At 31.6% G+C, this 24689-nt stretch overlaps 1 protein-coding gene across 1 annotated transcript in view; it reads left to right on the top strand.

The window, feature by feature from the left end:
* Positions 1-420: 420 nt before the first annotated feature.
* LOC139503028 (protein PTHB1-like) overlaps positions 421-24689 on the top strand; it is a 91527-nt gene continuing 67258 nt past the window's right edge. The window contains exons 1-20 of the mRNA XM_071292693.1: positions 421-524; positions 3391-3530; positions 4154-4313; positions 4761-4825; positions 5575-5688; positions 9695-9869; positions 11699-11777; positions 12285-12372; positions 13057-13152; positions 14149-14278; positions 14837-15018; positions 15440-15516; positions 15863-15919; positions 19100-19202; positions 19671-19775; positions 20754-20894; positions 21465-21560; positions 22231-22403; positions 23029-23181; positions 23881-24063. Coding sequence (XP_071148794.1) covers positions 3419-3530; positions 4154-4313; positions 4761-4825; positions 5575-5688; positions 9695-9869; positions 11699-11777; positions 12285-12372; positions 13057-13152; positions 14149-14278; positions 14837-15018; positions 15440-15516; positions 15863-15919; positions 19100-19202; positions 19671-19775; positions 20754-20894; positions 21465-21560; positions 22231-22403; positions 23029-23181; positions 23881-24063 — 2289 coding nt within the window. The 5' untranslated portion in view covers positions 421-524; positions 3391-3418. The remainder of the gene's footprint in view (positions 525-3390; positions 3531-4153; positions 4314-4760; positions 4826-5574; positions 5689-9694; positions 9870-11698; positions 11778-12284; positions 12373-13056; positions 13153-14148; positions 14279-14836; positions 15019-15439; positions 15517-15862; positions 15920-19099; positions 19203-19670; positions 19776-20753; positions 20895-21464; positions 21561-22230; positions 22404-23028; positions 23182-23880; positions 24064-24689) is intronic.

Genomic DNA, 24689 nt, shown 5'->3' with positions numbered 1-24689 from the left:
TTTATATTTTTATCACTGTCTGTGTGTATATTTCGTTTAACATGTGATGTAAAGCGCTTTGAGTAATATTGTTTTAGATTTAGCGCTATAGAAAAATTGTAATAATAATAATAATAATAAATAATTTAACATTGGAGCTTTACGCCCTTAGTCCGAGATTACGCAGTGTCGACCTTGTCAGCAATGATGATATAGTTGATTCGTGCTCTAAACTCGTCCCATTAATTAGAAATTGATAACTATCACCTGTCTGTATAAAACAATGACGTCTTTGGCTAAAGTACTCTTGTAGTTGCGTGTACATTTAAAAAAAGAATATCTTATGTACAAATGAAATAATATACGTCCTTTTATTCACCTATTTTATAGCAAATATTTGTGTTGAAATTGTTCAAAGGTACGGACAATTTGGTCCGAATTGTCCTATATCACGAGTATGCGCATTTCTAACATTCTAACACGGCAGGAATGTGAGAGTTTAATGTTTTATGAGATATCATTGATGATGTAGCAGTTTAAAACATGTATATATATTTTAATGGGTTAAAATTACAAATAACATTAACACACATTAAATCATTCACTCAAACCGCACGGAAAGCTTTCAGATGAAGATCTGTCACGATCGGAACCCTAAAAATGGCCGACAATGTCTTGGATTCATGTAAACAATGTCTTGACATATCCATTTATCTTCCCAAATCATGGAACAAGGTTGTTGCAAAGCATAGAAAACTGAACAGTAGTAATGATATTTGGCATGCTAGCTTAAAAGACCTATTTAAAACATTAGTTTTTAACTTTTCCTATCATACTTCATATAATTTACTTAATCCCTGTCAAGTTAATAATAAATAAGCTTTATTTAAAGTCGGCAAGGTATACAAACATAGACAAACCGACATAATAGACATGTTTAACAATACAACACAACATAATACACACATTAAATTTCACAGCACAAAAATAGAAGCACTATAAAAGCAGAATATAAGCATAAGCTAGGTATTAAAGCTGAAAGCATATAAGTTGAAACTAGGCATAAAAGCTGGCAAAATGCATAGCATAAAAAATTTGAAAAAATGGGGTATGATCTAGATGGTAAATAAATTTGTATAATATATAAACTAAAAGTCTGCACAAACTGTGCACTTACAGTCATTTCCATTCCATGACTTTAAAATATTTTTGAACTGACTATAATTAGCAATTTTTCTAAAATCATCAGGTAGATCATTCCATAAAACAGCAGCTGTGTATTTAAAAGAGTTCTTACCATAGGTTGATGTTTGGACCCTAGGTATATCTACAATATTAGAATATCTAAAATTATATTTACAATCTTTCAATACAACTTAATCATGTAAGCATGGTGGTGACAATTTACATAAAATTGTAAAACACTCAATAGCCATGTTGCACATACGTCTTATTTTCAGTGATGGAACCTTTGCTAGTAAAAGTAGTTCATCATATGAACTAACATAGTCTTCATATATAAATCGTAAAGCCCTTTCCTGAATTTTTTCCAATTTGGTGGTGTTATTTTTGTTGCAAAAATGCCATGCCAAAGGACAAAAATTAAAATTAGATAAAATAAATGTGCGGAAAATGGTCAATTTATTCAATTTAGTATGGTAGCAGCTAATGACCTTAAAAATATTCAGTTGTTGGGATGCTTTGCGACAAATATTTTTAATGTGGTGATAAAAATTAAGTTGATAGTCAATATCAATACCCAAAAGTTTGACAATCTCATCACAGTACTACTGTCCGTAGTCTGATATTATTCTGATGTTCACCGGCTGTTTTTACCAGACAAGCTAGGGAAGAGGAATGTCAAAGCATGTCCCATATCTAAAAGTTGATATTTGTCCGTTCAAAATTTATGTGCTTCTGGAGCCGGTTGATGGCCTTGGATCCATACATTCCAAACTAAAAGACAAATTGAAAGAGTTGGTATTGCTTTGCTTCATAAAAAAGAATGGTCAACGTAGATACAAGTATCTTGTCTTAGGGAGGGTTAAATCTTACTTTGTAAAGGATCACTCTGATTCAAACAAAAAATTCTCTGAAACTTATATTATCAAGATGCTTGATTTCTTGATTGACAACATATTTGTTATGTTCGGAGGATGTGTTTTTCAACAGACTGTCGGCATTCCAATGGGAACAAATTGTGCCCCTCTACTTGCCGACTTATTTCTTTATTATTATGAGGCTGACTTCATGCAGGAACTTCTTAGAAAGAAAGATTAGAAGTTAGCAATATCCTTTAAACTCTACTTTCCGCTATATAGATGATGTTCTTTCACTAAATAATTCAAAATTTGGTAACTATGTGGAACGCATCTATCCCATCGAACTAGAGATAAAGGATACTACAGATACAGTTAAGTCGGCTTCATATCTTGACTTACATCTAGAAATTGACAATGAGGGTTGGTTGAAAACAAAACTTTACGATAAAAGAGATGATTTCAGCTTTCCAATTGTGAACTTTCCATTTCTAAGTAGCAACATTCCATCAGCACCTGCATACAGGGTATATATCCCCAATTGATATGATATTCCCGTGCTTGAATTTCCTATCATGATTTTCTTGATAAGAGCGTTGCTGCTCACAAGGAAGCTATTGAACCAAGAGTTCCAAATGGTGAAGTTGAAATCATCCCTTCGTAAATTTTACGGACACCATCACGAGTTGGTTGACCGTTATGGAATAACTGTTTCAACGATGATATCGGATATGTTCCTTACGTCGTAACTACAATCCCCTTCCCTTTCATGAATGTGACCTACCGAATAAGACTATTTACCGGATTTGTTATCACACAAGCAACACGACGGGTGCCACATGGGGAGCAGGATCTGCTTACCCTTCCGGATCACCTGAGATCACCCCTAGTTTTTGGTGGGGTTCGTGTTGTTTATTCTTTAGTTTTCTATGTTGTGTCATGTGTACTATTGTTTGTCTTTTCATTTTTAGCCATGGCGTTGTCAGTTTGTTTTAGATTTATGAGTTTGACTGTCCCTTTGGTATCTTTCGTCCCTCTTTTTGTACAATACACCTTATCGCTATTTGGATGCCATTACGTGATATCACACAGGTTACCGTAAAATGTTGACGTCATAAAACCAAATATGTGACGCCACAATGGAAATGTGATTGTTGTATGATGCCAATGGTCAAACAGCCGGGAAAAGCGTTATGGTGTATTTTTTTTTCATATTTCAATGAAACCATTTATAATCACTGAAAATTTAACAAAAGAAAATGGAAAAATTCCCTTTAAATACATTATTTATTAGGACATTTTCATAACAAAAGTATTAAGTGGATTACATACATGTATATATATCATTCTCATTTATGTATTTGTTTTGCAGTAGATGATTTTATCTTAGACGAAAAAATATGTCGTTATTTAAAGCTCGAGACTGGTGGTCAACAACTGTTGGAGAAGATGAAGAATTTGACCAAGGTTGTCTGTGTGTTGGCAATTTGGATAACGCTGAAGATGAATTAGGTTTGGAATTTGGCAATATATATTTCATGTTACATTTAATATAAAAAAAGAAGATATGGTATGATTGTCAATGAGACAACTCTCCACAAGATACCAAAATGACTCAGAAATGAACAACTATAGGTTACCGTACGGCCTTCAACAATGAGCAAAGCCCATACCGCATTGTAAGCCATAAAAGGCCCCCAAATGACAATGTAAAACAATTCAAACGAGAAAACTAATAATCTCATTTATGTTTAATTTTAAGTTGTACTGAAAATTAAGAAGACATTCAATGAGTACATGTACCAACAAGATGAGGCTGCAACTCAACAATATATTTTGGTCAATTGGAAAAGGATAAAGCAGGAATATATTTAAAATTTTGGTTTTGTGCTTTACAGTTATGTTTATTTTTGTCTCAAATTTGTAGTTTTAAAAGTACTCTTTCATGTTCATGGACTGCTGTAAAATTAGTTCCTGGATTCATTAATTTAAGCTTTAGTCATTATACAACAGTACTATCAAAATTGTGAGAATATGCATTAAGCATGTTTAGTTTGACGTGAGAATTTGATCAGATATAAATTTTTTTAAACTCTTTAACAGTATCTCATGTTTTTACATATTCTTTGTTTCAGATAAAATAATTATTGGTAGTTACCATGGAATATTAAGAGTATTCAACCCTCGCCCTACTAAAACAGACGATGGATGGTCAGGATATAGACCAGAGGATGTCATGCTGGAATACTCTTTACAACACCCCATCTTACAGATAGAAGCTGGAAAATTTGCTTCGTAAGTCTATTTCTAATTCTCACTTGAAAAAATGGATTGAGGGTAAATGTACACAAGTGCCATTACATGTGTTAAAAATAGAAACATTGTTCTGCCTCATTGCATCCTTTGAAGAAGTCTTGTTTTTTTTGTAAAATGTTGATTTGAAGAAATTTGAAAGTTATTTTTGTCGATCACCCTGCATTTCATGCATACATTTCATTATTGTACATGCATCACAAATATCAAGTTGTTAATAATTTATAGACATCATGGACATAGACAACGAATTTAGAAAATGCTCAACTCAAGATTACAGAACACAGGGATGTATAGTAGTGTAGTCAGGGTTTCGTCTATGCAAATTGGTTTTTAAGGGGCACCTTCAGGGGAGAGGCCAAGAAAAAAGGAGTGAATTACTAAAGAACCAGTTAGACTAACAATGTTTTTTTATTTTCTATTTTCCAGGAGTACAGAAAATATACACATAGCTATTTTACATCCCAGAAAGTTAGCAGTATATAATGTATATGGTAAGAGAGTTTGATACGTTACTGATATTCAGTTCACTGTGTTCTCCCCAGAATTTTCAAATAACACTATTAAAATTTACATAGGACTAATTTTCCAAAAAATATAGCACCATGGCTTCTGCTCTTTGATTTGGTAATTGTCTCTTTGACACACTTCACATTTCTCAATTTTATTCTATTTTACAAATCATTAAATATAACACCAGGATACCACAGTGCTGTAAGTCCCTGGGAGAACACTGGATGAAAAACATTTTTATGAATTAAGTATTTTTTTAGTTGATTACGTAAAATAGATAAGAATTTGTGAAAATGAAGACAGGTCTATGTTATTTATTAATACAAACCTTTAAAACCTTAGAATTCATTCCAGAAACAAATCTTACGGACAAGTTGGGGTGTTGCATGTATGTAAAAAATAACAGTAATTTGAAAATTATTGTCAGAAATGTATTTGACTTGCACTGGTACCTTTAAAAAAGTAATGAGAAATATACTGATTTATGGAATACAATTATTGCATACATAAGGTGCTCACTTGTATTTCTTAAATTTCTTAGGGTTTCAATCGAAACAATATTTCTGTAATCAACAGAGTGAAATTTTAAATTGCTTGTAAAGGTCTTGAAATGTAATAATTTTAACTGAACTTTTTCAATTATGAACATATCCCATCTTACTGTAGGTAGTACATTTAGTAGAATTTATGTGTTTTTTAAGGTATTTTTGAATGTTTTTTTATTGTACAGCTTCTGTGGGTTCAGTAGAACATGGAAAACATTACCAGTTAAAGTTGGCCTATGAACATAACCTACAGAGGACAGCATTTAACTTTTGTTTTGGACCTTTTGGTGCAGTAAAAGGTAAGTTGAATATACAGATGAAGACAAATATATTGGTTATGTATGGATTCTGCTGGTTCAAATGATTTATCAGCTCAATTTGTATCAATACTGCATAGTGCAATTAACATATGATTAATTCTAGATCTTTTGAGTTTCTTGTCTCACTTGACGGAGTCAACAATGTATTGGTTTTTGATTAAGTCTAGTTTATAGTTAACCACTAGTGGTAGGTCAATCATTTTTGGTATGTAGTTGTATTAGTATTGGTACATCTCATTACCAAGGAGATTATTTGGCCCCACCCTCTCAGTTATGGTCTATTGACTTTGAAATTTTAATTGTTTTTCATGTATTAGTTTGTGATTAGGTCACTCTATATGGAACCACTAGTTGTAGGCAGGGTTTAAGCTAGGATTTTGAGGGCTTTAGTCACTTTTGCGCGCTATTAAAATCAACCTTATTTTGTGTGAAAGCAATGGACCAATGATGTATATTACTAGCTTCATCTTTTGACTTGAGTCAGATTTTAAGGGATTGAGGCACCAGCATGATTGGCAGTTATTGTATGATTTGACTGTATTGGCCATTATTATGAAAGATTCTGACATGGAATCCAGAAATTTAGTTCACAATTTCTCTTCAGTTTGTTCCAGAGGTCATTCCTGATCAACAAAAGTTGGATTCTATTTTTTTTAAACAAGGAATCACGGCAGAAATTAATCTGCAATGATTATTTCACTGCATAATCATTATCCTTATAAAACGTCTAAGTCGATGTTTGGAAATCATTTCAATCAAGTTGGAAATGTATAAAATCCTTTTTGGAACGATTATAGTGACTGAAAGGAGGTTGTAAACAAATCAACTATAGATCACGTTTACTACTTTCGGTTTTAAAATGAAATGAAAACGGAAAGTGACACGTGGATAATAAATTCAAAAAAGTCCGGATTTATCAGGAAATTATCATTTTTCGATTTAAATTCCTTTAGTAAGAGATATATATCTGTCTCTCTCGTTTACATTGAGATGCTTATAGGTGTTACTGTAAAATTTTACCTATAGCTCAACCTGTTTTTAAAATTGTCAACACAATAGGGACATTTAAATTGACCAGTTGGTATTGTTAGATTTAAAATATACCTTGATTCTACCTGTACAGATTTTTATTCACCTAACCCAAAGTTTCAGCATGCTTTTTTCCTGAAGATTTTCTTACCTAGAATTATTCTATTAAAAATTGATAGGGAAGAAAATAGTTTTGGTTTTCATTGTTTTAAATCCCTGATATATATGATTTATCTATTTTTTACCTAAAATTCTAAATCAGTAAAAGATTAAAATAATTATGTATTAATTTGTTTGAAAATTTAAACTGTTTTTACACCAAAATGCTTCTTTAAAATTCCAACCCTTATACATAGTATTGTCCAGCTGCCAGTGAAACAAGAAATAGCTGTTCAGGTGTTTACAGTTTAAATTTTCAGAGGGATATGTTGTTCTTTTCTTCACATGACCCTTCAAGATTCTCATTTTGGATTATTATTTGCAATATTTTAAATCTTTTGGTGTCATTGTGTGTACAATATTGGATTTATTTTATTTGAATTCACTACTCAGACTTTTTATAGCAATTTTGCTTCTTAAAATGTGATGTGTTTCTTTCAAGATTTTATTGTCATGAAGGACATCAAGGAGGAAATAATTCATTCAAACCGTTTTGTGGGGCTTACATATGATGTTGTTCATATAAAATTCAAAATAATTTTGGAGTATACCTTGATGTGTTTTTTATTTGAAATCTATTATAATCTTAGTGGGACTTTTGTGCATATAATGCTGTGTTCACTCAAGGAAATTCAATTTTTCATACGATGGGATTTAGTTATGTTAAAGATCTAAAAATTTCAAAACTGGAATTCAAGTAGGAGATATAGTGTGTGTTCATCCAACATGTTTCTGTGGCTTTAAATGTGATTTTTGAAATATTCATTATTAATTTTGGGATCTATTACAAATTTAAGATGATTCCCTATTTAAATGGGATCTTGGAAATGAAATAAAATGTTGAAGTAATGCAGTGGATATAGTCTAATCTAGTGATAAAGTGAAAAATAAAAGTAAAATATTCTAAAATATTCCTAACATGAGGAAATGTTTTTTAAAAGTGAATGTGAAATTGGAAATAGTCATTATAAAATTCTGAATCAAATATTGTTTGATTTGGAAATTATTATAGGAAATGAAATAAAATGTTGAAGTAATGCAGTGGATATAGTCAAATCTAGTGATAAAGTGAAAAATGAAAGTAAAATATTTTAAAATATTCCTAACATGAGGAAATGTTTTAAGTGAATGTGAAATTGTTAATAGTCATTATAAAATTCTGAATCAAATATTGTTTGATTTGGGAATTTATTATAGGAAATGAAATAAAATGTTTACTGTGGATATATTAAAATCAGGTGATATACAGTAAAAATATAAATAAAATTTTACAAAATATAAGTGAGGATAACTATTTGGAATATAGTAATGGAAATGATTCTGAATTATGTGTAGATTCTGCACCTGTTAAATTAGGATGTATATCATTGGAAGTTAATCAGAATTCATACTATGGATTTAGAAAAAAATCTAGTGAAGTAGTGAAAAATGAATAAAATTGGGAATTATTTAAAATCTTTGGAATTCTGGATGAGATGTCAAATATTAGTGTAAAAAAATAAATGAAATTGTTTATTCAAATATGATTTTGAGGTTTCATTAAAGTGAGTGAAATATTACGACTGGATTATTTGGGGTATTAAACACTGCTAGTAGTGGCTATGCAAACATTTAGATGAAATGTAGTGCATTTTAGGTCATGCAATTTTGAATTAACTGCAAGAAAATAAAATATATGATAAAGTCATTCTTGTTTGGCTTGATCACTCATAAGATTTTGAATGACAGTAAAATAAAAATCTCTCAATAGAATAATCCTAGGTAAAAAAAAGTTCAGGAAAAAAGCATGCTGAAACTTTTGGTTAGGTGAATAAATTTTTTTACAGGTAGCATCAAGGTAGATTTAAATCTAACAATACCAACTGGTCAATTTAAATGTCCCTATTGTGTTGACAATTTTAAAAACAGGTTGAGCTATAGGTAAAATTTTACAGTAACACCTATAAGCATCTCACTGTAATTGATTCTAAATGATTTCATATTTTACGTTTTTAATGTCTATAAATAGTCAAAGGAATACTTTCACGCATGCGTAGAACACAATACAGGAAGCACCGGTTTAAAACATTTCTCATGAACTTTTTGAAAAAACACATTAAAGTTCTTTATTTTAAATGGAAATTGTCGAAAGTTTTTGATGAAAATTTAAATCAAATATGACGAAAATGCCTTCGAATGACGAATCTACGACAAACTAACTTCAGATTGTGATCGTTTGGGAAGTATTGAAAGTCAAATGTGAACTGTCCGGGTTGTTACATTTTTGATTAAATGAAGAAATTATACTCCTGGTTGTTGAAATGCCGTGTAATTTCAGTCATGGTTTATTGACTTTGAATATTTGCAAAACTTTACATGTGTAAATATATTTATCTAATTTAGACATTTGTATTTTCAAAATTACAAAAAAGCGAGATATATCTCTGTGATAACAGTTTATGTTTAAATATGATAATTTCAGAATTACTCAAGTTTTCCTAAAAAACTTTGTAGGTTTTTATATTTAATAAGTGAAATGAAAATTTATTATTTATGATTCATATTGGTTGGGAAATAATGGACAAATCCTTTGAAATACTTAGTAAAATACAGCAATAAAAAAATAATTATTTCAGTTTGTACAAGACTTGTTTTTGAATAAATATTTCCCTTCATTAAAACATAACAAACTTGGTCTTAGCCTAAACATTTCTAATAGAAGTGCTTTATTTCCCCTCCTTCATTAGATAAAAGTGTACAAATTACAAGAAAGCCGGTAATTGTTATACATTATAAATGTTTACATTATTTTTTTTAGGTAGAGATTTTATTTGTGTGCAATCTATGGATGGAACATTGTCATTTTTTGAACAAGAAAGTTTTTCATTTAGTCGTTTCTTACCTGGAGCTTTGTTACCAGGACCAATAAAATACATTCCAAAACTAGATAGCTTTGTCACAGTATCGTCCTCCTGGCAAGTGGAATGTTACAAGTAAGAATTTTTTACAGTTTGCAGGGGTGTTTTTGGAGTGGAAATTTTAACCCAATTTAGGAAACTTTTTATGCGAAAATCAATTTATTTGCAAAAATCAATTCTTATGTGAAAAAGTATTGAAGAGGCTAAGGCCAGGGTTTTTTAATTTGTTGGTTTACGGATTTTCCCCATGAAAAAGTCGGGTCGGTCGGTCGGGAAAAAAAAAAGAAAAAAAAATATCTTTCAAGACAGAAAAATATGCAAATAAATATATATTTCACCTTTCTGAAAATATGTTTGTTATGCTATTTTGTCATCATTTCTTAGATTTTAGTTAGATGCAATTGTATTGCTCAGCTGTCATATAAAACATCGCATGACATTCTAATAATTTTCCGTACATAAAGGGGGGGGATGCACGGAAAAGACGAAATTAAACAAGAAAAACAGATTCGCGTAGCTCTTTATCAACTCCAGAAAACTTGTTGAAGTATGATCTTCCAGCACGAACACTGATAAAGAAAAAAATGTAAAAACATCGTACGAAAATAAGTTTCAACACACGTGTCAAAAACGAAATAGACTCGTCCACTGGAAAAACGAGAATATCGGGTTAATCTGTTGTCATGCATTCCCGTTTTTTTATCCAAATGGACGATATTTTTTTATTATCTATAAAACAAGAAAATTCAAAATGATTATTTAATATTCAGTACTGTAACTTGATGTCTTCCACCTGTGTACATTTGGACAAGTCTATTTCTATCAGATGATGCATCTTACGGACTGATTACAAATATGGGAAACGAACTCATTGTGTAGTTGGTTTTAAACACAGGTTTCGTTTCGCAAAATTATATGGCCAAACGACATTTCAAGGTCAATATAATTGATTTGTCAATTTTTAGAAACGTAAACTGGAAGTTTTATTTTTTCACTACAGAAAGTGTTATCAATTTTGTTAGTGATTAAAGCATTTCATTTCATAAAAAAAAAGATTGTTTAATTATTTTCCAGGGATAATGCATTTGTTAAGGTCAGCGGGAATAAAAAAGCATGAAACTCAATTTTATTTTTATTCTGGAAATCGGCAAAATCGGGTTGGCGGATCCGTAAACCAACAAATTAAAAAATTCTGGCCTAAGTAAATAACTTTGGGAGTTTTGCATGTTTTGGATTTAAATCTCATTGTGAATTTGCTTTTAACCTGACCCTGAGAAATTCTTAGAAATTCATGGTTAGTTCAATTTTCTGTTTCACAGTTTAATCATCAATGTAAAGGAATATAATGGGATTCCAAATTTCTTGAATCCCATTTTAAGGTGGTACCTAACACTTTAACTAAAATTAATTTGGCTCGTTTAATTTTTTTAAAATTTTTACAAAGTATTTACTTTGACCCTTTGACAAAAATATAAAAAAAAAATTAAAAAATGAACCAAATGTTTAATCAGAAAAATTACACTGGTTATATAGCAGTTTGATAACATTCATTTTGATCATTGAGAAGCTTAATATCCCCTTAAGAACACAACGTCATTAAAACGTTCTGCTGATTTTACAGAGTTATCTCCCTGTAGTGTTAGGTACCACCTTAATTGCCCAAAATTGCATAACCTACCTATTGGACTTAGTGCTCATTCTTATTTGTTGATTAATTCATGAAATTTATGGTACTGGATATTTAGCAATCAATCAATAAATGGGTGATTAAAATACACTGCAAAAATCATTATTTGAGGGGTACCAATTTTAGTGTATTTTGGTAATGTAAGTAATTCATGAATAGAAGTGTTCAACAAAGTACACATTAATAATCCTGAATATAATCTAATGGTGTTTTTCAGATACCAAGTACTTGCAACTGCAGTTGATGCAAAAACAAAAGAAGAATCTCAAAATATAAAGTCTGGGAAACGGGTAACGGTAAGTTGTTAATACTAATAGTTACTGAAAAAGGAACATTTGATTTGCTAATTTGTTGCCTATTGATGATAGAGGAAAGTATGGTAGAATTAAGGAAAAGTACAAAAAGCTCAATTATTTTGGAATCACCATGAACTATTGACTTAAACAGATACTTTCTTACTTTTTTGTGAACCTCTTTGCTTCTAAGCTCAGTTGTTTGAAAAAGTCAGATTAGTGGAGATATTTTGTTAGTCCCAGCAGATTTCTAGTTTGTTAAATGCATTTCTAACTCTTATGAGTCCAACTCTGCTGATTATCATACTCTAGTACTTATCATTTTGTTACATATTTCACAGGTTATGTGATTTTCATTGTTGCTACTATTGAAATATACTCTGGTAATTCAAATTTGTATAAATACTTACAGTTATACCATTAAATGTGGCTCCATATTATTTTGCATTTATCATTAATAAATTGTGCAATGTTATATTCATGCTGACAAGTTTTTTGTTCCCTTTTCAGTTTGATTGGTCATGCAATATAGGAGAAGCTGCCTTAGATATAGCTGTGATTAGTTATCCTAATGTCCCACCATCTGTATTGGTACTGGGTGAGTTCTGAATTGACATATGCCGAGTGACTTTTTTTGTATCACAAAATGTAATAGAAAAAAAATAGATATATATAATGTATTCATCCATGAAACAAATTCTGTACAAAAAAAAAACCCACACAAAATGCAAAGCAAGTGGACAATTATTGCTGTTTTTCATTTCACTAATGCGGCGTAAAGCAACCAACAATCAATCAATCAATCATTTCAAAAGTCACAGTGCAGCCTCCAACAAGAAGGGGGAAATGCACATCTCACTGCAAGGTTAAGACGGCTTCTAGCACCGGCTTGAGTGGAATTCTTTGCAAAAATAATTCAGATAGACTATGTAAGATATAACACCACCAAATGTTTGTTGAAAGTGTGACTTGCCCAAAAAGAGGTATAAAGAGTACTGCCAATTCAGAAGTAATAACATGCTGTCATGAATATAATTTTTAAACAACGGGATATCATCAATCAATGCAAAATCAAATTATGTCTTTGAATTACTTTAATGCTTACACTTATCATGTTGTATATTTCATAGATGCAAAAAGTATTACAAACCTGCTTATGCATAACGATGTATAAACTATAAAATGGAATTGAAAAGGCGGTTATAACAATGTAAAAGTGCAGACATAAAAGTTAGTCCAAAATTTTAATTAGATGATGATATAAAACTTTTTTTTTTTGCAGGTGAAAGAAATATATTTTGTGTAGCAGAGAATGGAAAGTTAAGATATATGAAGAAGTTTGATTATGATCCAAGTTGTTTCATTCCACATGGTTCAAGTAAGTCTTAAGAATAACTCACTGTTTCTGTAGTCCATTTGCAGCAAAATGACTTTAGTGTGTAGGTAAAGGTAATATCTTTGGTTAGTTTGCTTGTTAGCTGAACCGTGAAACAATTATTATGTTAACTATAATACCCTCCATTCGTAGTAGTCTAGCCCTACAGACAGATAGATTGGCAATCTGTCGGAGGAGTCTACTCTGAAGTAGGGTAGAACACCTTACATAATAATGACTTCACGGTTCATCTAGCTAGCAATCTAACTAAAGGTATTACCTTTACCTACACACTTGAGATATTTTGCTGTAAAAGGACTACAGAAAATGCACATTGTACCTCTTGACCTGTACATTTATATGTGTTTAGCTTTAATCATTTGAAAATATTAAAGTGCATTCAAATTTTGATATATTCTATGAATAGTAAATGTTATGTAAAAAAAAGGGTAAAGATGCATTCACAACAAATCCAACACAAAGTGTTCACCAACACAGGATTTTGAAGACCCCAAATGGCAAAAGGTAACACCTTAGGCCTAGATAAAAACAGTCATAAGGTCACATACCTGCCAAGTTTTCAAAATGCCCATGGGGGTTTTGCGTGCAAGATGGCTGCCATACTCCTAAAAAACCTTCAAAGGGGGCCTTCAAATACAGTGTAATGTTGTTTTTTGGCTTCTTCATACTTTTATAAGCCTCAATTCATTGTAAAATTAATTGTTTTGTTAATATTGTGGACATAATTGCTCTTTAAAAATTTCAATTTGGGAGCCTCCATGGGGGAAATCCCCCGCAAATAGTGACAGTTGGCAGGTATGAGGTCAACTTTAGTAGTATTGCTAAACAGACCAATTACAAAGAGTCTTGGTTATTTAAAAAAAAATAAAATATTTCTACAACCATTTGTTTGTTTTTTTTCCCTGTAAAATGTATGGATGCAAATTAAAAAGATGCAGTTTTGGATGTCTTAATTATAGTAAATGACTTGTATTTCAGTGCAAGAAGGAACGATAAGTTACCTGGTGGGCACACATACCAAGTCTTTAATGGTGTTCCAAGATGTCATGTTAAAGTGGTCAGCTAAGCTAGATCATGTGCCGGTACAGATATGTCTCGGATCTTTTTCGTAAGTATTTGTCAGAGAATATTGTCCTGCTCATGCTCATCGACTCCAAACTTAATTGACTAGGAATGTCAGTTTTCCAAACGTAGGTCTGTGATTTTCTCAGGCACTCCATCTACCTCCACCCATACAAAGTGACCACCACGAAATAGTCCAAAAGTGGCTCTAAAAAGTGGCTTTAAAACACCATGAATCGATCAATCAATCGAAGAAAATTGTCAACTTATACAACTGTAGTTATGACCAGGCCAAGAAGCTCTCTATGAAGCAGTGTTATTCATTTTTAGAACAAACTTTTGAGGTGTTTCAACACTCCATTGAAAAATGTAAGTGTAAATCATGACAAACATATACATAGAAAAATTGATCTTGTTGATGATTAAAAGATTAAAACTCAATCAATCAGTATATTTGTCTCTCAGAAGTCTTATTTCCTAGCCATTAGATGGGCATAGTAAAAGCTATACACTTTGTTTTTGTACTTATATAAAGAAAATATTTTTCATTTTAAAGTGAATCTGTTTTATTCAAAGATTGTCAAATGTTTTTGTTATATTTCAGTGGACTAAAGGGTGTTATAGTAACTTTAAGTGATAAGGGTCATTTAGAATGTTCCTACTTGGGAACAGATCCTGCTTTGTTTATTCCACCTACGACAGAAGCCAGGGAATTAAATTACGATGAATTAGACAGAGAAATGGCTTCACTGCAACAGAGAATTAAAAAGTCAGCTCACAAATCAGGTATTGTAGTATAATCTTGATCTTTAGGTTTACTTTGTTTCTATGTTTTTAGTATTTTCGATATAATTGATTTATTCATACATTTTGTTCACTAACTTTTAATTATAGAATTTAAGCAGTGTATGATATATTTGTGGAGTTTTTTTGTTAGAAGTTTGCTCTTGAAAAATAGTCTATTAAGTTTTATTTTGTTTATTTATGCAACACAGTGAACACATTTAGTAATTTAATTAAAAACAAAAAGTAAAACAAAAAATACACTTCTATTAAGAGGGTGTTTAACATGTTTAACAAAAACCCTTGAAAATTACACAAATTTTTTTTACTGAATAAATATATATATATACCATGCTGATATTTCTGTACACTGTTTTAATAGTATATTTTGATGTGCATATCTAAGTCAATTATCTATTTTCAGTGATAACACCTAATTTGAAGCAAGAAGATGACTTGACAATATTTGTTTCCCCTAACCCAGGATTTGATGAGGTTTCTGTAAGTATTTGGAGCTGTTGCAGGTAAAGGTTTCATCAACAAAATACTTGTTAGGTTTTGATAGGGAGATAAGGCATTTTAAAATCTAGAAATTTTTGTTGACTGATGGGAAAATTTGCCTAGCTTCTAGAGGCACATTAACTTTGACATTTTTGGGTAAAATAAATTGCATTTAAATTTTTCTTCTTATATTTTGATTTTCATCTCTAATCCGCCTTTGAAAAACTGATATATTTTGAAATAGTTTCATGTAGGGTACTAAATAGCTTCTACATCTCGGATGAATATTATTAACAGTGGAAAATTTCATACTACATTCTAATTCATAATGTTTATTTGTTCACAGACTGCCAGTGGAGTAGAATTTCAGGACTCAGATCCTATTCCGTCCATATCTGTGAGGGTAGGTATAGATAAAAGATTATATATATATATAGCTTACAAAATCATACAGATTTGATTTACTGGGTATTTAATCTGGTATATCGATGGGTACCAAATATCATGGATTTATGAAAAATTGTGTATGGTGATATTTGATATCCTGGTTTTACAAGCCTAAAGACAATTATACCCCCGCTTTGAAAAAGGGGGGTATACTGTTTTACCTCTGTCTGTCCATCAGTCCGTCAGTCCGTCCGTCCCATGAATATTTTTCGTCACATTTTTCTCAGGAACTACAATACAAGGATTTCTGAAATTTGGTTTAAGGGTTTATATAAGTCTGCTATACCGTGTGATTGTTATCAGATTTATCACTCGACAACTTCCTGTTTACCGAACACTTGTGAGATTTTACATATGATAGCCAAGTTGAAAATTTTCATTACATTTTTCTCAGGAACTACAATACAAGGATTTCTGAAATTTGGTTTCAAGGTTTATGTATTAAAGTCTCCTATACTGGGTGATGTGTTTTCAGATTCATCACTCAACAACTTCCTGTTTAACGAACACTTGTCAGGCCTCTACAATAACTTTTTTTTCAACTTGTCCTGTAGGACAAGTACATACCAAAATTTACTTGTCCGAATGAAATTGTTACTTGTCCAAAAAAATTCTATTAAAAATAACCTTTTTATATTTTTAGTTTATTAAAGGAACAAAACTAATTTAAACAATAGACAGGATTTGATGTACAGTGAAACCTGTCAAAACCGAACACCCACGGGACTTTGCGTTTTGTTCGGTTTTCACAGGTGTTCGGATTGTAGAGGTAGACGGTAATCGACACCAAAATAATTTTGGCAGGAATAATAGGTGACACAACAGCCGACAGTTTATTTTTGTGTTGATTTAGATGTAAATGTAAAAATAAAAGAAGATAAAAGATAGACGTTTTGCTACATTTTTGTTTATAAATCAAACACCACTCCGTCAATCACGCTCGTCGTTGGGAGATGTCCGACGTGCATGGAGCGATTTTGCTTTTTATAATTATTTTCTCATCCGTTAAATCACTGACCAATTCAGATTCACAGTCACTGTCATATGACGATTCCGTAGTTGAATCGGGAATGTCATCTCGGACTAAACTGGTCACCCGCTGATTGATACTTCGGCACACGATAACAGTGAAACAACAGCAGGGTCCAGTTTATTCGAATCAAATATATAGGGCCTCTAATGGGAATCCAGCAATCGAAATCCATTGACCTTGTTGTGTTGCACGACTTCTTAATCCGGTGAAAGGCTTTAAAACTATTATTTAATTAAAATGTTTAGCTACAGAATGGCAGTTTCGATTTTGTGGCCGTAATTATTTGAGTAAGGTGCATTTAATTGATCTGAGGGAAAGTTCCTTTCTTGTCATTATCGGCGATGGGGGTAGCTGACCAGTTTAACGTTTCTTTACAAAAAAATCACTTATGCATGCACACAGACATGCTAATTAGTTTGTAATAACAACTCACAAGTTCATTAAACCTCAAATACCTTCGGGGATACTCTGCTTGTTTAATTAAATCATGCAAATGATTAATTATATTTTATTGTTTTGATTGGTATTGATCGATTTTGACAGGTAATTTTTAGATACAAATTTACTAACGAGCCTTCAAAAAGCGTTCCGAATTCGGTGTTAACAGGGTTCGGTTTTTTCAGGTTAGATTAACGTTAATTGATAGGGAAATTTTGTGGGACTTTGAAAATTGTTCGGTTTAAACTGAAATTTGGTTTTATCAGGGTTCGGTTTACCCAGGTTTCACTGTATTTCTTTATATTTGAAATACTTTTCAAAAATATGAGTCAAGTTCAACTGAATCTAGTCATGTCACAGGACTTAGGTTGTAGTTTTTCATCAATGCCAGTCTCATCAGACTCTAAACATGAGGCACCATCTGATAGGCCTGTACATTCATTGGATTTGTATAATCCTGTTGTTTATTTTATGTTGAAAAAAGTTTATTGAAATGCAATCAATAAAAAGAAGAAGATAAGGTATGATTGCCAATGAGACAACTCTCTGCAAGAGACCAAATGACACAGAAATTAACAACTATAGGTCACCATATATATTGTCAGTATTGTTTTTTTTCTACTTATGATCAAATATGATTTTGTGAATTTAATGGTAAATAAAAAAATAAAAAATTTGTGAAAAATTACCAGTATGGTATTTGTTATAAGGAACAGAATAAGGTAGCAAAATGATGTACTGATTTGTCTTGGTCCCGAAATGTCTCCTGCCTTTCCAAACTGTCTATCAATCATGTCTACTAAATATGTCTCCTACGGTGCCAAACTGTCTATATTAAACTTGGAGATAAACCTATAGAGGTGACCAACTGTCCTGTAAAGTTACCTTATCTACAAAGCGCATCATTGATTCGGATCAGTAAGACTGGTTTCTGAGAATAGTATACCTTTTACCTGTTAAAAAGTACCTGACAAAGAACCAGTTAAAAATTATCGATTGCAAGTAAACATGTTGAAGAAAAAGGTTTTGCATTTGAATAAACAGAATGCAGAAACATGTCAAACTAATATTTGTTTCTTGTTTTTTGTTTATGATTACTTTGTTCATCAAAGTTGGATTAAATTTATTTTCTGCTGAATAATTGTACTTGTCCCGACGCACAAGCTTGATACAGCTTTTACTTGTCCGACCTTTTTTCCCTCTGGTACCGGACAATCGGACAAGCGTTATTGTCGAGGCCTGCTTGTATATTTTTACACTATTAATAGTATCCACTTGCGACAGGGGTATCATCAGTGAGCAGTAGCTCGCAGTTTCACTTGTTTGTATTTCGTTGAACATGTTAATTTGTGGTTACCCAGGAAATCCATGAAAATTGGTATCCAATGAATAAAAATGAATCCTGAATATGTAGATACTCTGCTCACTTTGATTTTGTGCATCCCTAGTAATAACTTCTTAAAAAAAATTGATATGAGTTCCTTTAACTTATATAGTAACTTTGAATGAACTTTATAAGCCGACGGTGCACAGTTGATTAAATCTGTGCTGTAATATTTATTAATGCTATAACACTCTGATTTTTTATTGCATACTTCTTTCAGCTTTATTGTGAATTCATAGTTTTGTTTTTTTAAATATTAAAAAAAAATATAACTTTTTCAGGTTCAACTGAAATCCAGGATGACATTAGAAAATGTCAAATTGTTAATACATGCAAGCTGGCCCCTGGCTTCTAACCAAACCTCAATAGAAATCCCTAGTGTTGGTAAGAATTAGAATATAAGGATTGAAATGATATCACAAATGTTAACTTTAAAAGATAATTGGACTACTTTAGATATACATTCAGGAATATAAACGGTTTGGGTTATATATGATTTTACTGTTTGCCCAAAATGAGGTCGAATATATATTCTGTTCATCAGTTAAATTTTTGAAACTAAACTAAAATGAAATCTTTTGAAAAAATCATAATGTTGTTTTATAATAATTTCTTAGTCATTGCAAAATAAGGTGTCTATTTCCACCTACTTGTTTTTTCTTCATAAATGGCAACATTCATCAAACTTTTTATAAGACAATTGCTTTCTGAAATAAACCAACAAATCTTTTCTTACAAATGTTGAAGGATATTGCAAAGTAGACATTTTAATTTTTACACACATGGAATCACGAAAGTTGGTACTCCACAAATAAAAGTATTTTCACCGTAGCTATTTATTTTTCATTTCAGATCCAAGTAAACCATCAGAAAGCTTTGTTTCTTTCTTTATAAAAGGAAAAGCTTTGCATCCAGATTTAGTAGCTTCTGTGACAGCTAATTATACTAGTGCTTCAGGTAAATATAGATATAAAAAGAAGATAGCAATACAAAGTATGTTTTCATTTTGATTGAGGGGATTTTACAGAGTTCTCCCTAGTATATTCAAATAGAAAAATGGGATTTGAAGTACCACAGTTTCAGTAAAATTAAAGCATGATGCTTCAAAGGTCGATGAGACAACAATGCCTAAATATTCATTGAAAAAGCATCACTGCAATACAACTTCTACAAAATAAACAATGTTAATACTTTGATTAAGGGGAATAAAGAGCATTCTACCCTATATTTTCAAATCAGATCATGGGATTTGAAGAAGCACTTTTTTATACCCCATACAACAGGTTGCGGAGGGTATAATGTTCGTCAGTCCAACCATCCTGTTTCTTGTCATCGCAACTCCTCTCAAACCACACGACAGAATTTCACGAAACCTTTTTAGATAATAAGGACATACTATGTAGTTGTGCATATCGACAGTAAATTGCGATTCAATTTTTTTTCTAGGAGTTACGCCCCTTTGAACTTATTTACTTTAATGTACTACTGCAACAGTTTGTCATCGCAACTCCTCTGGAACCACACAACAGAATTTCAAGGAACTTTGTAGATAATAAGGACATACTATGTAGATGTGCATATTGACAGGAAATTATGATTCAATTTTTTTTTCTTATACAATTTTTTTTTCTCACTCTTATTTTATTTCTCCAATGACAATGTGGGGACCTGGGGTATGTGAGTGTGCTCACTAAGGTTCTTAATTTTCCTTAAAAATTAAAAGCACCACCTTCTTAATTCGTTTTTTTAGAAAATCTAATCGGATGAAACCATGATTCCTTGAAACAATCTGCTACAATGCAAGCATATTTTGACATATACATCAGTATGTACTTGCTCTGAATTTGCATATAACATTTACTGCTGGAAGTTCCTTCCTTTTGCTGTAGTATTTCTTTTAACATAATCCTAATGTATTATTTTCCTTTTAAACAGGAGCACCACGGGTAGCTACAGCCACAGTGAAGTTACCACTGAAGTTGGTCGTCAAACCAGTATTACCAGTCAAAACAGCTGAGTATAAGATCACCTTAGATACAAATAAACCTCCGACAAACCTCAATGATATATTTCCAGGTATGAAGTAGTCATGGTAGCTTCTTAATAGTGCAAATTGTAACTTGTAATTTTTAAATATTGAAACTGAAAAAAGATTTAACTGAAATTTGAGATTTTATGTTCTTTGTTGAACATCTTAATTCATCATTTATCTATACCCACAAAAATTCATTAAAGATTTTGAAAAAAAAAAAATGCAAAAAATTATTCTAGACTAGACTATTTAGTGATTTAATAGAATTAACATAATTTTGACAATGATTGTTGTTAAATTACAGATGAATAGAGATTGGTTGAACGAATATATGTTTATTTGAAAAATCATTGCACCAAAAAAACAGAGAGCAAAAACCTTAATTTAACACTAAACATAAATCCAATTACAAGCTTTGTAAAAAGACTGAAATTGCTTAAAAACATTTGCTCTCGAACAAATTGTCATATTTCCTGCATTGGTACAGGCACGACCTAAGGAATATTTAGCGGATGGCAATTTAATAAATAACCTTTGAGACAATCAAGTATAATAGTTGCTTCCAGATTGAAAGTCCTTGATATAAACTTCAACTTCTAAAATTTATATTTCAGAGCTACTTGGTGAAAATGCTTCAGGGCCAGGGGCTGCATTAGGATTCCAGTATTATGGTGGACCAATTGTCACAGTCCTTGCCTCAAAAACTTCTCGTAAGTATACAAGTGGCTGAAGCTGCCATTGGAAAAGGTTATTTATAATTTTCCATTAAGATTGTTGCTTGTTTTTTCAGCAGATACTTTGGATTTATTTATTTTTGTACCTTATTGTGACTTTCTGTTGATTCATTTTTTGTCATGTTTGTAGTATAACAATTTTCATAGATTTGGTGGTTTAAGGTGAAGAACAAGTTTTAAAAAGCTAAGCACAATTTTTCTATATGCTTGTATTTTTTTAGACTTTGGCAAAACTATGAAGTCAAATATCCACTGAAATACATTTTTCGTTTTTCTACTAAATTTGGTACCCATGAAGATAAATGAATCCTCAGTTATATAATTTTGAATTCTTCTGTGTTGGGATCATCTTTATCCACATGATTGTACATCATTTAAGATAAAAAAGAAGATGTAGTATGAATGCCTATGAGACAAATACTCACATGAGACCAAGTGACACAGAAATTACAACTATAGGTCACTGTAGGACTTTCAACAATGAGCAACGCCCATATGGCATAGTCAGATTTATATACAAAATAATGAATGAAAAACTAATATATAACACAGCAATGAACGACAACCACCGAATTACAGGCTCTTGATTTCAGGACAGGCATAGTTAAACACATGTTTTTCAAATCTCAAACTTTATATATTGTAGAACGATACAGATTGCAGTGTGACAGGTTTGAAGGCATGTGGCTGATAGTCAAGGAACTCTCTAGTCGTTTAAATAATTATTTTAACAAGGGAAAGACAGGAAGTTTTGCTATATATTATTCAGGCCAGGTGCCGTTACAGGAATACTTTGATTTAATAGACATACATTTTGAGGTGAGTTTTGTATACCACTTTCAACACATCATGACTTGCAAACACGAATTTGTGGTAGAAGAAAATTTGATGATGTTATTTCAGATTTGAACTTGTGAGTTTATAATTTTTAAAAGACCCACTGGTTTACTAAAAGATTAAGTTTGGTATGAAAAACATACGACCTTCAACAATGAGCAAACCCCATACCACACAGTCAGCTATAAAAGGCCCTGAAATGTTATTGAGTTATAGACCTTTAAGTAACAAAAACTGATACTAGATTGATTTTGGCATTTTCATTTCTAAACCCCACAAAAAATCATTATTTTTTACTTACTCTTTCCTGTTTTAGGGTCAAGATTTGCAAATTTCATTTTAATTCAGGAAATCCAGTTTGCTGTCAATGTGACAGCCTCTTGCTTTTGCATAAATTAAAAAAAATCCCACTCAATTCATAACTGTTAAATGATATGAGGCAAGACTGCAATCTTGTATCAGGTTGACCTGGATTTTTTCTTTGTTCATTTATATTATAAATCTTCAGTCCAAGTGACTTAAAGTTAAGACAGTTCTTATTATAAGTTTTAGGATAAATGTTTCAGTAGTTTTTTACAATTTGAAAAAGGATTTTCTTTTTCCACAGTTCCGATTAAATGCAGATCGATGTAAAGAGTTGCTGTCTCAGCGATCGGCACAGTTTAGATCTATACAAAGACGACTGTTAACACGATTTAAGGACAAGACACCAGCACCACTACAAAACTTAGATACATTATTAGAAGGAACATATAGACAGGTAATAATATTTCTATAGAGGAATTAAAAATACCATATTTTCTTATGTTGTCAGAATTATTATATGCCCTCTGTCTGTCAATCAATCCATCTGTCCATCTGTCTGTCCGTTCTTCCATCCCATGAATATTTTTGTCGCATGTTTCTCAGGAACTACATTACAAGCATTTCTGAAATTTGATTTATATAAGTCAGTTATACTGTGTCATGTGTCTTCAAATTCATCACTCAACAACTTCCTGTTGACCGAACACTTCTATCATTTTATAAATTATAGCCAAGTTGAAAATTTTCGTTACATTTTTCTCAGGAACTACTATGCAAGTATTTCTGACATTTGGTTTCAAGGTTTGTATAGGTCAACTATACTGTGTGATGGGTTTTCAGATTCATCACTCAACAACTTCCTGTTTACCGTACACTTGTATCATTTAACACATGATAGCCATGTTGAAAATTTTCGTCACATTTATTTCAGGAACTACTATGCAAGCATTTCTGAAATTTGGTTTCAGGTTTTGTATAGGTCAACTTTACAGTGTGATCAATTTAAAGAAATGTCCTTTTATAATGCATTTGTGCTTAAAACATATATTTAAGATAAACTTATGTTAAAACTCAGATATTGAAAATGGCTTAACCAAAATAAAACTATTATAGATTTGCATTTTAATTTGTAAAATATTACCATGTATTTCAGATTTTACATTTAGCGGATGCTATAGAAGATAATAAGACTTCACAAGAGATAGCTGCATGTGGTTTAAGTAGTGGGACCCATTTATTTAACTATATAATCAAACTATGGACAAATATGTCTGATGAAGAATACAAAGTTTTGCTCAATACTATTACACCTGTAGTAACAGACAGCCTTGATAATGTAAGTGGTTATATTTCTTACAGTCAAGTCAATGGAAATTGGGTATGTGTCAAAGAGACACCATCCCTACTAAAGAGCAGTAAAAAGCTGAAGGCCACCATTGGGTCTTCAATACAGCGAGAAAATCCAGCACTCCGAGGCGTTCTTCAGCTGGCACCTAAACAAAAAAGCAAATAGACGTTATACTAAACTCTGAAATATATAGATGAACTAAAAGCATACAAGACTGAAAAAACCAGAGGCTCCTGACATGGGACAGGCGCAAAAATGTGGTGGGGTTAAACATGATTTTTGAGATCTCAACCCTCCCCCTATACCTCTAGCCTATGTAGAAAAACAAACACACAGCAATACGCACAGTAAAACTCAGTATAAATGTTTTTGATTTAATGTCAAATGAACAGATCAATGGGTTGAAACCAAAGGCTCTAAAATTGTTACTGTAAATTCAGAAACTAATGCAAGGTTTTTATTATTGCAAAAAATGCTACTGAGTTGTTAACGCAATAATTTAAACTCGCATTTTGAAATATTTTATATGAATTATACAGGATTTTTCTTAAAATCGTAAAAATTAAAATTGCGTATAAGTCTAAAATGATAAAATCGCAATGATAAATGCACGC

The sequence above is a fragment of the Mytilus edulis genome, chromosome 14 (assembly GCF_963676685.1).
Source record: "Mytilus edulis chromosome 14, xbMytEdul2.2, whole genome shotgun sequence".
NCBI lineage: Eukaryota > Metazoa > Mollusca > Bivalvia > Mytilida > Mytilidae > Mytilus > Mytilus edulis.
Note: the sequence above shows the minus strand (reverse complement) of the source record. Positions and strands in the feature narration are given on the sequence as shown.